This window comes from Thermobia domestica, chromosome 9 (assembly GCF_964235325.1).
Source record: "Thermobia domestica chromosome 9, izTheDome1.hap1.1, whole genome shotgun sequence".
Classification (NCBI taxonomy): domain Eukaryota; kingdom Metazoa; phylum Arthropoda; class Insecta; order Zygentoma; family Lepismatidae; genus Thermobia; species Thermobia domestica.
The window spans coordinates 184387-202882 of record NC_137462.1 but is presented as its reverse complement, the minus strand read 5'-3'; the positions used below and the strand labels follow the sequence as shown (position 1 = coordinate 202882).

Here is an 18496-nt window from a genome sequence, read left to right as displayed (position 1 = left end):
CTCTCTACTAAGAAAGATAATGTTGTATTTTAATATATATAAGAACAAAATGACTAGTGAATACAGTGATATTTATAAGTCTTAAAAGAGTAAATATAAATCTGCAATAAAGATAGCGAAAGCAATATATAATGAAAATTGCATCGAACTATCATCACATAAATGCAGAACTGCATGGAAGATAATCAACAAGGTAAGCACATGTAATAGTAATAATAACAATAATGTTACGCTGTCGCCTGATACTCTTAACACGTATTTTGTTACTTTCGTAGAGGAAAAAGAAAAAAAACAAAGCAGATACTAATGTAAGTATGTATCAGTATTTAGTCATTCTGTTATTAATCATCTTAGTCCTTATGACGTCGTAATAGTAGTAAAAAAATGAAATCTTCTGACAGTAAGGATATATTTGACATAACGCGCAACCTAATAAAAGCTCTCATTAATCACATTACGAAATCCCTTACAATATGCTTCAATAAATATCTCTGTCAAGGTATTTTTCCTAAAGCGCTTAAAATAGCAAAAGTTATTCTTATATATTAAACGGGAGATCGATCGTGTTCGTCTAATTACCGTACAATATTTCTTATTCCAGTTTTCTCTAAAATTATGGAAACTATTGTTAAAGATCAGCTATACAAATATATGACTGAGCAAAATTTAATTCTGGAAGCACAATTTGGATTCAGGCGTGAGAAATCACAACTGATGCAGTAGAGTCACTAGCGAAAAAATAAATGAAATTTTTGGAAGGAAGGGCTTGCTCCATTCTGTGATTTAAGTGAAGATTTGATTATGTAGATTATAAAATCCTATGTGATAAATTAGCGTATTACTGATTCCATAGTAGCTGTTTAAACTTTGTAAAATCCTATTTAAATGAACGTAAACAGATAGTGTTAGCAACATGTATTCAAACATGCTAGAAGTGAAATATGGGGTACCGCAGGGTTCTGTTCTGGGCCTGGAACTATTTTTAAAATTATGAATGATTTGTCTCTAAATACTAATACCACATCGATTTTGTACGCGGATGACACTACCCTACTTACCATAAAAACAAGTTTTGAAGCAGTGTATATACACGCTCAAGCTGCATTAAGAGAGACGGCGACCTGGTTCAAAGGAAATGGCTTTGTGCTAAATCAAGGTAACCTTTAGTCTCAAAAAAGCAACATTTAGTCTCAATCACTGCAATGATGAATGAAACTATGACGGATCTCAGGTTAAATTTATTGATATTTGTATAGACACCCAACTAAGCGGGAAACAACATTTCACATATGTATGTACAAAGCTCTCCCGAGTGTTCTTTATGTTAAGAAAACTATAAGATACAGTTCCCTATGAGTATCTGAGGAATTAATTTTTTCATTTTCTCACAACATAATTGGATATGGGATTTTGCTTTGGGGTAACAGTAGCCAATCACATGATAGTCTAGTTTTGCAAAACAAATCAATCAGGATTTTTGTTGCAACACATGATAAAGTACACTGTAAACCACTATTTATCAGGCTTAAGATAATGACAGTCGGTAATGTATATATATTTATCAAGTGCTACTTTACACTAAGTAGAACTTAGCAAATATGACACTCAGGGATGAAGTACATACACATATAATACTAGATTGTGTAAGAAAATTGATATATCCCTCACTACATTATCGAAGATCAAAAATAGTTATTTAGTTATAGGACCGAAGCTGTTTAAGATTTATAAGAACAATTGTACGATTGGTTAATAATGAATCCATTTTACTCGGTTCAAAAGTTTAGTGAATGTCAAGACATTGTGTCCTAATTTTCAGTGTCACTTTGTTTCAATTATTATTAGGTTGTTCATTATAATATTAACCAATAACTAATTGTCTGTATGTTATGGTTACTTTTCTATATCTCTGCATCTATATGTATATCTCATTCCGACGTTGCCTATTGCTTGTAAAGCTCAATGGCAATAAACTATTCTAATTTATTGCATCGGTGTTACACTAACAACTTCCCACCACGATCTACTATAACCTTCAATGAACTACTATGACATATCACTATTCACAACCAGCGTGATATACCGTTGATGTCCTAGCAGTACCTAATTGAAAAGAGCGTATAAATGTTAGCATTTCTTATGTATGTTTAACTAGTTAAATCATTGAGTATCATTGAATTGAATTTCACGTGGTGAAATTAAGAAAATAGAAACATCACTGACATTTCCTTGCTAATCAGATTTGTGAGTCACAGTTGTATTTACTTAAACTTCTTCTTGTACAGTAACTATAGATCATATGAATACGATACAAGCACCGTTGAGTAGTGGTTATAGCTAGCCTAAACGAAGAGAGACAAAACTGCCTGAAGCGAAGTTCTAGTGTTGCTAAAAGGAGGAAATTGTTTCCTACGTGAGTCAGCACTGTAGTTGAAAGTATTTGATATTTCCATTCTTTTCCGTTCTCTTTTCTTATCTTCTACCTTCTTTCAAAAGACCTCTGTTTCCCATACTAGGCATATATCTAAGGTACTCCTCTCAGTTGTAAGGTTTGGCACAAAAAATATCCGTACATAATCCACATACATCTTTTATGATTTTGAGCAACACATAACTGACATGTTTCTGTGTACAATAGAATACAGACGAACATTAAGGTATCAAAAAAAAAAAAAAAAAAAAAAAAAAGAAACAAAAACTCCACAATTCCCTCGTGTGAACAGCATTTAGCGTTCTTACAGTTTCTTTAGCATTTAGCATTTAGCAATGTTACAGTTTCTTAACTGATAAATAAAATGGATACAAAAGTATGAGCATTTGTGTCATGAAAATATTTTCAATGAGAGGGGAAACTTGTAGATAAGTGTGTGAGGTACTGTTCTCTATAATATGAAACTTATTAAAGAATATTGACATTATTTACAAGGAAAGGACATTAACGTGATAACGGGACTTCCTAATCAAACCTAATGCTTTCGATAAACATAACAAACGTATGTTCATGCACAAAAAATTAGGTGCCATGGACAACGGAGTAACTCCTGGAGCCCATTGACCCTGTTAGTATAAAGAAAATCGCAGACTCGCAGTGAAAGAGCTATTGCATCAACACTGTTCATTGGAAGGTCATGTTTTATAGTTCATTCCTACAGCATGAAACAGGCTTTCCAAAGGTGCTATGTTCTGGGGCCCCTACCGTACTTGAACAGGGAACACTAGGAGAATGTCGGGAAAATTACTTCCAGAAATTCCTCCCATTAAAATTTGGACGCCTCTGGAGTAACTCCAGATAAAAGCACACAATCCAAATGTATCTCAAAAAATACCATAAGGGACAAAAATATGTGCACCCCAGGTAGTATTGATTAACGGAATAGATATAAGAGAAAAGCTTGTATAACAATACAGGATTTCCCCTCATACCTAGTCTCTCTAGCAATACAAAACTTAGTACACACATTTACTATTTCTTATGGTACTTTCTGAGATATATTTCGATTCTGTCTTTTTACCCGGGGTTACTCCAGATGAGTCCAAAGTTTGTGGGAAGAATATTCCCCACATTCTCCCAATCTCCCAATTCATGTAAATTATTAGTCCAAAGACATAGCACCTCTGGCAAGCTTATTTCATGCTGAAGAGTATGAACTATGAACCATGAATTTCCAGTGTTCATGCAATAGTTACTTTACTGCGAGTGTACGATTTTCTTTATACTAACAGGGTCAATAGGGTTTACTCCGTTATCCACATTACCTAATTTTTGTGCATGAACCTATCTTTGTTATGATGATTTGTTGGGGTCTAGTATTAATCCAATGTTCTCGTGATTGCTGTCAGAGTGAATATTGACTAAGCTCTCGTTACCCTGTAACGTCTTCGGAGTTGTGGGTTGGAGTATGCAATTGGTATGGATTGGAGTGTGCTGAAGTTTGTATTTTCCTGTCCCAGAACTGTTTGCTTTTCTTTAGAACTTTAATTTGGTTCTACATAGTAGTATAATCTTATTGTATGCGGTGTTCGGTTATTGCAGATTTTTCAGGTTGTTTCAGTCTGGTGTTCTTTCATTACCTTCAATATTCCTTTTCGTTTCGCTTGTGTATGTAACGTTATATTCACATGTGAACCTATGGATGCCATGTGTCTTTAATCACAATGGGTCTTTTGGGGTTGGTTAGAAAACTCTTGATCTTCGGTGGGGGCAATGTTAAGTCTTGATGTTGAATATCTTCAGTAGCATTGCCAGTTGATTAGAGGTTTTTCCCACGTATGGAATAATTGCAATATTTTCCTTGTCTCCCGTATTTTCTTCTTTTGTGGCGCAATTTCTGTTACTGTATTTTCTCATGGCTGTCTTGATCTGCTCCGACGAATATCTGTTGAATTTAAATATGTTTTCCAGGTGAGAGAGTGCTATGTTTATATTATCTGCATCAGCTATTTGGTGTGCTCTGTGTATTAGGTTATCTAACATACCCATCTTGCGTGCAGACTGATGAAAACTGGTATCATCGAGGTAGAGATCAGTGTGCGTGGGTCTCCTATAGATTGGGTGGCCTAGACTTCCATCTGGTTTCTTGTATACGAGTACGTGCAGGAACGGGAGTCTTCCTTCTGTTTCTATTTCCATTGTGAACTGAATGTTGCGGTGTATAAAATTCAGAATGGATGTGCTCGTATTCAAGAAACCAGAAAGATGTCTAGGCCAGCCAATATACAGGAAACCACGCACACTGATCTCCACGTTGTGATACCAGTTTTCATCATCTTACACAGAAGATGGGGGTGCTAGATACTCTAACACACAAAGAAAACCAAATAGTAGATGCAGATAAGCTTAGAATTCTGTCAGATCAAAACGGTATTAAATTTTAACGCACAGTCAGTGAAACAGATGAAGACAGCCATCAGAAAATATAGTAAAAGAAATTACGCCACAAAAGAAGACAATACGGCAGGCAGGGAAAATATTGCAGTTATTCCACACGTGGAAAAAACCTCTAATCAACTAGCAAGACTACTGAAGAAATCCAACATCAAGACGGTACATTGCCCCAATCTAAGATCAAGTTTTCTACCACAACCCCAAAAGACCCATTGGGACTAAACACACTGGGTATCCATAGGATCACATGTTAATGTAGCGCCACCTACATAGGCGAAACGGGAGGGAATATTAAAGACAGAATGAAAGAACACCAGCGAAACACCAGACTGAAAAAAACTGAAAAATCTGCAATAGCCGATCACGGGTATGTGGGACCAAATTGAAGTTCTAAAGAAAAGCAAACAGCTCTGCGACAGGAAAATACACGAAGCTCTATTCGTTGGTAAACACAATGCCTCCACCAACAGAGACGAAGGTTATTATCCACTTGATGTCTGGCTTCAGCCTCTCAGTACGAAAGAACCATCAGTCAGTCAGAGAACAGTTTCCACCAGCAAACATCAGAGCACGCTATTGGCCAATAACAAAAACCAATAGAAATACAGCAACTCCTTAAGATTCTGACAGTGTGTGGTTCGATTACCGTGTATTCCCGTTTGGGATAAGCCATTCTATGACTGTATCGAGGTTCATATTCCGATGAGGGAACATTACACTATCAGGGTTTCCAGGTTTGGGTGCTATCGGATTAATAAAGAGAGACTTTGTCGCGTACCCACGGTTGCTGACAAGGGATAGAACTTCTTTTAACAATTTTATAATAAATATATTTATAGTTCAAAGCTTCTCCTATAGCGTCTGGAAGGAAACTCATGAGATGTACAAAAAGCAAAATAAGCACCAGATGGTTGCAGAGGACAAATGTAACCTTGCACTGCGCTACATTAAATATATCGATGGGTATCTGAGCAAAGGTGATATGTTCAATTTTTTTAGGAAATGAGGTTATGACTGATACGGATAATGTCCGAAGTCCTTTTTGTTAATTTGTGAGCAATGGATCTAAATGGAAATACGTAATAACGACGTTATTGGCAAAAAACAAAGGTGATATGTTTTGGAATCATGATATGCTGTCAGCAAAAGTGATAAGTCCATTTATATGTACATATCACTTACGTTTTTTGTTATAACAGAGGTGATAAGTCCATTTATGTGGGCACATCACCTCTGTTTTTCTGAAAACGCTTCGTAGTTCTTTTGGTATCTTTACATTTCTTCTATTTCTTTTACTTGCTGATAATTCCAACATTCTACTTTGTGTATTCACTTGTTATTAATTTTTAAAACTTTACTGAAGGTATCTATTAACACATTTTCCACTTGTGGTTTCAATACTCTGAAAATATGGGCCATTTTGTGAGAGGATTGAGGTTACATGTTTACCGATCCTTTTCCAGTATCAAAGTCTTGCGTGCCTTTTTACACGTTACGCCTTGTACTCGCTCTGAAGGCGTAGAGATACACTGGCAGAATAAAAAATAGTTCCTGCACAAGACTTAGGATTTAAGCACTTTCTTCGCTTATACAAGTTGATCAATTAAATATTATCTTATTGGGAATACATTAATCATATTTAAACAGATAATAATATATGTAATAACTCACTGCTGTAAAAAATGCACATTTTGACGTATAGTCCACCTCTGCCTTTTAGCTTTGAGTAGGAGGGAGGAGAATGTTAGACTGAATAGAATTTTTTGTCTGTATTTGGTAGAAGAAGGAAGTAGGTGGGTGGATGCACACACACACACAGAAATGTATGACCAAAGGAGTTCGCATAATCTCGGTTTCTAAGAATTTTTCTTCTGGTGCGTAGCAATTCAAAGAAATTCTCTTTGCATACGAAGCTTGATTGAGAATTATATAACGATAACGTTATAAGATTACAACATAAATTGCACTAGCAGCACACTCCAAGCCATAGCTCTGAAGGTGTTACCGTTGCATCGTACCCAAAGCTCAGCACAAAATTCACTCTGGCAGCAATATCGAGAACACTGGATTAATATCTTTGTTATGTTTATCGAATTGACTGAGTTTGATTAGGAAGTCTAATTAACAGGTTCATGTTCTGTTCTTGTCAGAAACGTGTCAGTATTCAATCCTAACACCCAACCCTTATAGCAATACGAGGTTTACAGCAAATTGTAATCACTTTTGCATACTTATTTTACTGTACAAAATTTACAAAATTTCTTCCCTCTTACGAACTTAAGCATTATGTTGCATTCTGTAGGTGTCCAAACGTTTGCGATTCAATTAACTCAGTTTAAAGTAAACGAAGAACAGAATAGTTAACGACGTATTTCAAATGTTGAAAATATATATTTGTACGCACCATACCCATGATGAAACAAAAGGAATTTAAACGTACCTGAGGGCATTAGCATCGTTACCTGCTTCTCGATTATCATTTTCTTGAACATCCTTTTCCTGATCGTCCTTCTCTCCAATAGCGGCAGACATGTGACTGCTTGACTCTTCCGTGTTGTGTGTAAAATCCCGGGACCTCGGCTCAATGTTACTCTGAAAATGTTTGGCATTTACGGCTACTTCATCTGTTGCTAAACGCTTGACTAAACATATTGCTTCCGAAGTTAGTTTCCAATCGGATATTGTTTCATCCTTATTACTTTCTGAAGCGATATTCTCTCTTTCGGTTGCACTTTCTCGTTTCTTACCTTCCAAACGTATTTTAAGAGGATCCTTGTGATCACTAGTGTCACTAGTACTTAGTACATAATTACATTCTTCAAATGACTCGTTTTCTGTTTTCATTTCAACATTAATATTATCGTTTTGTGTTTTCATTTCAATTTTATTACGACCAAAGTAGAAACAATGAAAAGGAATTTCGCTTTCACAAAAACTGTCCACGTTAGAGACTGAAACCTTCAGCACATAGTGATGAGCAAAGCAAACAAATCTGAAAACAATAAGAAAGAAATTATCAAAAATTATGAGCGGGACAGAGGAAGGCAATGGTAAAAGTCGCTTCAGCTCAAATTCAGTTGGTGAGTGAAATCGTTTAGGATCAGACTACGGGCGTGAAAGTTACTGAAATCACTATTTTAAAATATCTGAAATTTTCCTACTACCGATACTAAACTATCGATATACCATAATACCGAAAATAAAGATCTGTACCAAAATACTGATATTTATATTGTTTCTTCTACTTTATATGAAAAAAAAAATGAAATGAAATCTTTAAGTTTTACGTCCCACGGTTATGCCGGTTAGGCTAAAGGAGACGGTGATAATGAGAGATGAGTGAAATGGTGGAATGAAGAAAGTGCGAGGAAACGCGAGAACCCCGAGAAAACCCACGAGCACGGTGTTTGTCCACCACAAAGTTCACTTGGCGGGGGCTGGGATCGAACCCGGGACCCCAAGCACCAGAGGTGAACGCTCTACCACTGAGCCACCGCGCCCCCCTTCTACTTTATATGAGTTTATTATAGACACTATTATATACCTGTCTTCTATAGTGTTGTTTTTTAATACATAAGTTCATTTTATCGAGGTATTATTTTTGCTTTTTGATTTTAGGTAGTTACGAATTCTCAACATCCAGTGTTGCACGAGGACAAAAAAAATATATTTTTTAAATAAAATATGGAAAGCAATGTTAAACAAATTTTAAAATTAAAAATAGATAACATTTTCCAACTTACTGTAATATTTTAAAAACAGATTTGCTGTTCTCTGAGGTACTTTGTCTTTACTCAAATATAATGGCGCTAGCAATTTTAGTTAAAATCATTTTGCTTTCATTGTCCTATGTTTTAATTTTATGAACTTACCCTTTTTTTCGGTATTTTTGGTTTACAGTATTCGTCAAATTTTTAAAAAATAAGTTATGGTATTCCTTGTTATATTCGCGTTAAGGATCACTTTGGTAAAAAAATATTCAGTATGTAGGGCCTACTGATTTATGCTGGATCCTATCAACATTACATCTTATCAGAAATAAATCAGTATCTAGCGCAGAAGGTGCACAAGCTAACCGCAGAACATCTAGAGACTTCTTGTATGGGATGTAATAAGGTATATACTCATTCTATCTTTTTATAGTTCATCACACCTACCTTAAACTAACGAAAGAACAAACGTATTAAGTGCATGAACATACGGTATATTTTATTTAACTAAAACAGTTCAATAAATATATACACATGGTATTATGGTTATACAATGTTTTTCGGTAATCAGACAATCAAAATCAATACCAACAAAGCTTAACACCAAACAGCGCACATGCTGGCGAGAAATTTCATTATTCTAAGAATGGAAGTAAAATAAAGAGGTGAGAATAGTAATAATGTTGCCTTTCTTTTTAGCCTAACATTAAATATAAAATTTATTTTACCCAAATAAATTGCTGTTTATATTAGTAGGTAGTTCACGATTTAAATGGTTATCTTTCTTATTTGGACGCAGAAAACTGTCATTTTCTCGCAGGTCGTGTAGTTTTGGCGCATCACAGTTGGGAAGATTTACAGGTGAAATGAGATACTTTGCACCAAAGAACAAAATTAAAAAAAAAAAAATTCTCAAGAGACAGAATTTAATAAAAAGTAATTCAGCTGTACTTTAAGTTTGCAAGTGCAGGTCTACTCGCGTAAAATCATTACAAGTGCATTGCATCGAATAAAAAATAAGTGAGTGCATAAGAAAGAGGACTATATTAGATGATTCTATTTCTTTCGGTGTATTTTTTTTAGTGTAGAGAAGCGGTATTTTATGTTAACAAATAGTGTTGCTAGTTGGAAATGATGGCAAATGCTATTAAAATTTATAACATTTCCAAAACACGTTTATTTTTAGTAACCTCACATACGCAGATACCTACCATCGCTGACGCGCCCGCTACTCAAATCATTCCGGCTGGCCAAGACACTTGGCCCTGCCCTGCCGCGGTTAGATAGTATTTGTTTTTACAAGCCATTTAGCATGGGTTGGTTTGTTATAAGGACTACATGCGTAAGGTGTATTTACAAGCAAATCATAAAACAATTGTAGTTTTTCAACGTTTACTTCTACTGGTTGCTTTTATCTATACGAAGGGAGATATTTTCGTGTCCCTCAGCGCAAATCTTCTATGAGACAATAATAAGAAAATTAGTGAACGAATTATAGTTTTTCAACAATTATTTGAGTGGTTTACCAAAAGCAAACCTTTACGATTTTCTATACTTAACAAACAATAGTATATTATTTTCCTCTCCTTTCAGCAATATCCCGGGAGAATTCACCCAACAGGATTCAACTGGGGTTACCGTTCTTTCGTAGTATTTATTTCCATCTCAGGGAGAAATGTTTTGTACTCATCACTGCTACAGTTAATTATTCGAATAACAAATTATATGAGTGCTTAACAATTACATAATACGAAGTGGATGAACATACTGAGAACACTCTCATACAAATACGTGTTTGAAATCAATTTCCATCTTTTCTTTCATATTTGTACGAAGTTAGCTAACTTGAATTATAACCTAAATTTCATAGATTGTAATTCAGTCTGTAAATGATGTGCAGATGATTCTTACTGTCGTGTTGCTGTTCTTATCCAATTGCAATCTGCATCTTGTTTTATGGTAAAAAATGACGAGGAAATATGTCTGACGACGCGTGACAAACAGTGTTGCCAACAACCTCGAAAGAAAATAGAAGCAGCGTTGCCAGACTCACAGCTCCGAATTATTCCAAAACCTGATCGAAATTATGCTAAATTCGGTCAAGGTATTCATTATTCTATAATAGAGCTTAACATTTTAATTCATACGCCAATAAAATTTCTCATTTACGTGCAAATAGCTCCATTACCGATAATATAATTATTTCAATTAAGCTACAAATCCATGTAATATTTAAACACAAATGTTTTTATAGCATTATTAATGAAACTATTTGGTTGCTTTCCCAATACTATTTTAAAGTCGATTGCATATATACCTACATCAAATACGTACATACGGGTACTTGTAATTGTATTGTATTGTATTTATTTTCATCATTGTAAATTTTTAGGGTTAAAATTAAACTCTAAGTTAACATGGGATGCTCACGTGAATTATTTGTTGAGAAAACTAAGCGCGAAAATATATCTTATACGTAAAGTTAGTAAGATTCTAACTACAGAAACATTGAAAACAATTTATTTCGGATTGAGCCAGTCAATTCTATCGTATGAAATCATTTTCTGGGGTAATACCTGTTATGCGAAGAAAGTATTTGCAATGCAGAAGAAAATGTTACGAATAATGTTATCAGTTCTGTTTCATACACCAAGCAGACCACTGTTTCAGAATCTTAAAATATTACCATTGACGTGTATATACATTCTCGAAACAACATCATTCATACATATGAATAAAAGTAACTTTCAACTCAATTCGGACCTACACCAATACAACACAAGAACAACCAATCATATTCATATACAAAATTTCCGCCTAACAAGAACTCAAAATTCGTTACACCACATAGGAATAAAACTTTATAATAAATTACCAGATTGTGTCAAACGAATGCCAAACTTGCAGTTTAAAAGGCACCTCGAGTTACTGTTACTTTTCGGTCAATATTTTTCGGGTATATACCTTGGGTAAATACCCAAGTATTTACCCAAATTGGGTAAATATACGGGTATTTTTCATTTTCAATACTATATGTAGAACAGACGTTTTTTCGCAGTACGTGAAAATAACGAAAAAAAAGATTAGATCCAGTAGAAACTAGAACAAGTATTAAGAGAGAGTAAATTTATTATTTTCATTAATATAAATTATTTATGTTGCAGTTTCTGTTTTGATAATAGTAACATGAAACAAGTGTGTTTCTCCAGAAATCATATTTTGAAAGCTGATGACTAAAAAGACAGTATTTATTTTTCTACAAATAAAGAAACTAAAATAATACATGGAACGTGGGTAAGTACTTTTCTTTCAATGAACATTATACAAGTGACTATGGGGAACAAGTTATTAAAATTGGCATATTGAATATTGATTGGGAATATTTTTCTCTTGCATCATGTATGCTTTATTAACTAGAAATGAAACAGTAGGAATATATATGCGGGGACTTTCACACTTTTTACTACACTTCTAGCTAAACATGAAAATGTAATAAAAACTGAGCTGTCTGAAGCTAAAATAAAGTAACTGTATTTTCATGTTTTGCAAGAAATTAGCATTCCTGGAAACAAGACAGATAAAGGGCCATTGGAAAATGGACTTCAAATGACGGTTACGTAAGTTTCTTTAATTAGTTGCTGTTTCGGTGGCATTAGATACATACGCCTAATTGAAATGATTTTATGCTTTAATTCAGAATCCGGCAAAATGCAGTTAGTTCACTCTGATCACAGACATCTCAATTGGTAACATCATCCACGTAATTTCTATTATGAACTTAATAAAAGAACAAATGAACTACAGAACATTCAAGATTTAGCAACATTCTCCAAATATTCTATACACATAAGAAAAAAGCGTTATCTCGTTATGGGATAGCATTTCTACCAAGATTACTCATCAGATTCATCGGATGCATGGAATGAATATATGGAATTATCGCTGCTGATGTCTTCATGTTACACACAGAAGAAATGTCACTGTCCTTTTCAAGGGTTTTCCTTTTTCTTGGTACTATAGTGCATTTCAAATGTGATGAACTTGTATCGTGCGATAACATAATTTCTAAGTCTTTTCGCTGCTCTGATTCAACAATCTTCTCTGTCTCTTTACGGTGTGTTGATAACTTCGGCTTCTGTTTCCAGTGAAGCAGTTTCCAGTTATAACCAATACACGTAATTTTTCCGGCTCTGGAGATAGTCAGTCTATTCCTTGACTTAGTATGAATTTTTGAGAATGCACTAAAGGATCTTTCTGTGGCGGCTGATGATACCGGCGCTCTTAATATCCGCTGCGCAACTTCAGATAAGTCGGTACTTCCACACAAACCTTGCCACCGAACTACTGGGTTCATTTCACCAGAACTTGTACAAATGAACTTCTTGCCCCACAAACCTTCATTTGTTTTGTAGTGCAATATCCTTCATCACATTTATAAGATTTGCTTTCATGTTTTCTGCAACCTTGTGTATGAACTCCAATCCATCAACATGTTGTTCTGGAGTCAAGCCAAACCCATGTGATGAAGGATCTAGCAATGCTGCGGCATAGTGAAACGCTTGTAGTGCTTTAACTTTTCTGCTTTCGAACTTATGAAGAATATTTGTTTCTTCTGCTTTGGACAATGGGAATTCGGGAACATATCTTCTTAATTGCTCTTCGATTTCTTTGAGAGCAGGAAAACCTCGGTGTATGTAACATTCATCAGATTCTAATATATTTATTCAGGACACTATTGGTTTCGGAACGTATATTAGCTTTTCAACTGTCACCCAGAAACCTTTATCGTCAGGTAGCCTTGCTTTGTGATTTTTGATAAATGCTGTATATCTTGCAGTGGTTTCATGAACAGCTAAGTTTTGTAGGCTGACTTTTGTAGCTTTCAAACTTTCAAGAGATTTTAAGTAGCTTCTCCAACGGGTTTTACATGGAAGTGTAAGAGAAGTGTGTATTTTTTTCTCATTGTTAATTGCATGAAAAAGTGCATTCAAGACCTGAGTATTTCTAACTGTTTTAATGATGTCTATAAAATTTGCCATAAATGATGAAATTGAAATACACTTCTAAATATCACTGCGGATAAGGTTCAACGTATGTTCTATACATAATAATGGTTGCAAACGGGGATACTTTTCTTGGACAAGAGAAAAAGCCTTCTGCATATTTGCTGCATTATCGCAATTGAGAGCCAAGAACTTACTTGGGTCGTATTTTTCAATGACTTTAAATACTTGATCTCTACTGTACTCAGCAGTGTGACAGTTATAATTCGTGCTTATAAAGTGAACAAATATTGGATGAGGGTTTCTAATAATGAAGTTGATTATTCCGTCATTGCGAACATTACTCCAACCGTCACATTGAAGATTTAGCTACTTCGAATCCTGTAGCTCTACACGCAGCTGTGTTTGTATTTCATTAAACTAGGAATCAAGTTGCCAAATTGACAACCACTTTCTGTCTGGAAGTTTGAATGAAGGTCTTAGACGCTTGAAGAAATCTATCCAGAGAGGATGTTTCACCATGGACAATAGCGCTCCAGTTAGGTAGGCAGCTTTCGCTAGCATTCTGTTAAATAAACCGTCTTAGGTTGAACACAAATCTTAACCTATTCCACTAGTAAATGCATAATTATTTGCACCCATAACAAGAATGCATTCAATTTTCACTGTGGGTACAAATTTATCACTGGAAAATAATCAGCTACAGCTATATCAATTATGTGTTCCCTTTACGGAAATCTCTTAACTTAACCTAGAAATCTAGGAATGGAAAACAGTTTCTGATCTTAGCCAAGTACAATTCAACCATTTGTGTGTACATTGTGCGTTTGGTTGGAATTGGTTTCTGAAAGATAATATTATTAAAAACGAAATAATATTTGAAATTATGCCCTTGTGCTTAACAATTCTATATTTCATAGATTTTCTTTTAAGTGTTAGAAAATGACGTCACATTTGACAATTGTCGTTCACCCCATGCAACCATCATTTTCAAGAAACGTACTAGCAGGAATATGCACTTGTTTCTCCTGAAAACTCTGCTGGCATTTCCGAGCTTCCAATATAAATTGCTGGTAGGCTGGAAAATGACCCAATACACACATACTTGCGGTCTATGAGAAATTTTGCTGAACCAAAGTGAAAGCATGCGTTTTAACGTGAGAAGTTAGTGAATATTGTACATATTTTTGTCAATAACAAAGTTCATTGTACACGTGTAATGAAAGTAAAAAGATCAGTGTTTAAAAGTTTCTGAATAGTTCTGGAATCAGTTCAAACATTAAGAATGCCTCTCCATTTTACTTCTTAACTAAGACCGTAGAAAATGCTATTCTTTTAAGTAATTCATTCGTTTTAATTTCGATGGAAACAATAGTAACAAAATTTCTAATAAAAATTACTTACGTAGTGATTAACGTGAATCATTGGGAATTTGGATGCATGTCTTAAACTACGAGTACCATACATTTCTTAAGTAAAATGTCAGTATTTTCTTGCATAATGTTCTTAAATCTCGACCATTACTTGACTTAACCATTTGGCCATTATTTACAAAATATAAACTGTTTGAGAATATTGGGAATGTGTTTGACCAATCTCTTTTGAGCTGTCGTTTCTTAATTCGTTCCACAAGGTCACATGACAAGTTCTTGAGATATATATGAAACAAAAGCACTTCTACACTTAGTAAAAAACACTTGCGTCATTCATTTTTTTTCAATTCCGTGATTTGTTCTTTCGGTTTCGCACAATTTTATGAAAATGGTAAAAACTTCCCTAATCATAAGCTAACCCGTTTCTACCCGTAATTTACTTATCAGTATGTTGCTCTACTACACTACACCCTTTTAAAGCGATCTTACCTTTCGATGAGCAGCTGGAGAATTGGAATTGAAAGAAGAAATCACTGAATCGAAAAAAAGACTGAAATGGCTAAAGTAAAGGCTTTTCCTTCCATTAGTTATACAAGTAGTTAAGTGTTTTTTGCAATTTTTATCTGAATTTCGAGACACGTTATAGACACTCCTGGCGAGCAAACTACTCCCTTTTGGCTCAACCTAAAATGGAATTTGATACGTGATGACGTGGCTCATTAACCCAGTACCTTACATGTGTTACACTATGCATATATACTTACGTTTTCATCAGCTATCATTGTATCCATAAAAGTGGCAATGCTATTAGAGGAACTTTGTTCATTCATGAAGGAGCTCCTCTTATATGAAACTGGCATCAAAGTTTTATCAGGCACACTCGTCACTAAAGAGTCATCAATGCTTTTATTGGTACTACAACTTGGAGTAGGTAGTTCACTTTCATTGACTTGTTCCGTCCCAGTATTTTGCCAACAATCAGACAAACTTTTTCCTTGCAAACCTTTTAAAATGGTTTTCTTCAAACTTTCAGGACACTTGAAACACTTATTCACATGATCTGGCAATTTATTTACGTTTTCGTGTTTATAGTTTTTACCACAGTACTTGCAGTTTACTGATTTGTCGCTTCGTACATTGTATGCGTTCCAAACATAACTTTTCCTTCTACCCATTTTCAGACTTTTTCTTTCTCTGAGTAAAAAACTTAGGAAACTCAATTAGGGTGAGAGGCACATTTACTCTCAACAAGTCTCAAGCTAATATCAATACTAAACTAAATTAGAAACGGACTTGATTTAAACAGTGTTACCAGATATAAAGATCATCCACCCGTCAAGCAAGTACACAAGAACTCTATGAACAGAAGGACTATCCCCCTCTCAAAACTCCTCCCCCTTCCCGTACGGAATATCTCGTACGGAAACAATGAAATAACTGTGACAAGGCTCCGGTAGAAGACCAAGAAAGTGTAAATATAGATAAAGACTCTCTAAAAATATTCTATCAAAATGCTCGTAGCTTACGTGGTCGAACATGTGATTTCTTTTGTGGTGTATTAACTAACAATTACGATCTAGTTGCAATCACTGAGACGTGGATTAACGAATGTCATTATGATGCTGAGTTATTTGATAACAGATATACTGTGTTGAGGCAAGACAGAAACTCTGTCAAAACCTGTAAAACAAGGGGTGGGGGTGTTCTTATTGCAGCCCTAAGTAAACATTGCATTTTCTTATTGGACAGGTGCGATGATAATTATGACTGCTTGATTGCCAAAATAAACAGTGAGGGGAAAGCAATTATTTTTGCGTTGTGTATTTCTCACCGGGATCTAATATTGAATTGTATAATGATTTATTTACTCGACTTGAAATTAATTGTCCTCAAGGTTGTCCTGTTCTCCTGATTGGTGATTTCTATTTATCGGAAATAAACGGTACGGAATTTAATTTTGAAACAAGCTCTTCTAAATGTAAGAATTTATATGAATTTATGTCCTATTATAATTTGCAATCATTAAATAATGTGACGAATGTAAATAATCGTACATTAGATCTGGTTCTGTCTAATATAACGAATATAGAAGTCAGTAGGGAATATTGTCCACTAATTCCAGAAAATGTACACCATCCATCCTTAGTAATAAACGTGATGCAGCAGGGGACCGCGAAGATTAAAAAGAAAACTAATATATCAGGATATAATTTTAGGAAAGCTAATTTCTTAGAGTTGTATCTTGAATTCTCATCTATTGACTGGAACTGCCTAAAGAAATATGAAAACGCCAATGACCTAGTTGATAATCTCTATTATATTATTTATAGTGTATTTGACAAGTGCGTGCCACTTAAAAACAACTCAAGAACAGCTTATCCGTGCTGGTTTACACATGAAATTATCAAAAAAATCAAAACTAAAGCAAGGTATCAATAAAAATACAAATGTAATAAAGAAGTAAATTATCTCAATAAATTCAATGAATTGCGTAGGGAAATAAAGAAAGAAATTAAGCTGGCGTACAGAGCGTTCATACAAGATTCTGAAAATAACATTAATAACAATGCTAATGAATTGTGGAATTTTATAAAAAATAAGACTAAGCATCTTCTTGGGGGGAAAATAAATTATGAGGGACGCGAACTTTATCATAATGATGAAATAGCCAATGCTTTTGCACAGTATTTCTCGTCAGTATATGTGCCAGATACAGGTTTCACTGACATTCCTACGAATAATTTATTAACTTATGTAAGTAACAAACTAGAGTCACTTACCATTGAGGAAATCACTCAATCTGAAGTAGTAATGGCAATCAAAAAATTAGAGCCCAGAACTGCTGTTGGCCCTGATGGAATACCTCCATATATCATAAATGGTTGTATAAATGCGTTTACATATCCGCTAAGGATTGCATTCAATCTCGCTTTAAAAACATGCGTTTTTCCGGATAAATGGAAATCATCTATAGTTTGCCCAATACCAAAAACCAATGATAAACACGAAATAAATAACTACCGGCCTATATCAATTTTACCTACTTTTGCAAAGATATTTGAACAAATCTTATACCGACGGATAATTGACCACATCCAACCAGTAATCTCACCTTATCAACATGGCTTTATCCCACACAAATCAACAACAAACCTTGCACTTATCACAGACTTTATAGCAAATTCGTTAGATATAGGATGTCAGGTTGATTTAATATATATAAATTTTGAACAAGCATTTGACAGAGTCAATCACAAGGTATTATTACATAAGCTAGGCGAATGTAATTTCTCTTCTCCCTTGATCAAGTTCTTTTTATCATATTTAAATAATCGTAAACAAACTGTTATCTACAAGGAATATAAATCATCTGATTATATTGCATATTCTGGAATTCCCCAGGGCTCTAATCTAGGTCCGTAATTGTTCCTTTTATTCATTAACGATCTCCCTGATCATATATTATTAAGTAACAAATTGCTTTTTGCTCATGACCTCAAAATATAAAGTAGGATAAGACTACTA

General features: G+C 34.6%; 1 protein-coding gene across 4 annotated transcripts in view; it reads right to left on the bottom strand.

Moving 5' to 3' along the window:
* Positions 1-15991, bottom strand: part of LOC145694320 (uncharacterized) — a 29316-nt gene extending 13325 nt beyond the window's left edge. The window contains exons 1-2 of one of the 4 annotated variants that reach the window (XM_081770418.1): positions 15736-15991; positions 7348-7877 (exon numbers count right to left, since the gene is read on the bottom strand). In XM_081770418.1, the coding sequence (XP_081626544.1) occupies positions 7348-7877; positions 15736-15743 (538 nt within the window). In that variant the 5' untranslated portion in view covers positions 15744-15991. Of the gene's footprint in view, positions 1-7325; positions 7878-9806; positions 10501-15735 lie in introns of those variants that run through there. The other 3 variants (XM_081770414.1, XM_081770415.1, XM_081770416.1) reach the window with 3 other exon arrangements.
* Between the last annotated feature and the right edge of the window lie 2505 nt (positions 15992-18496).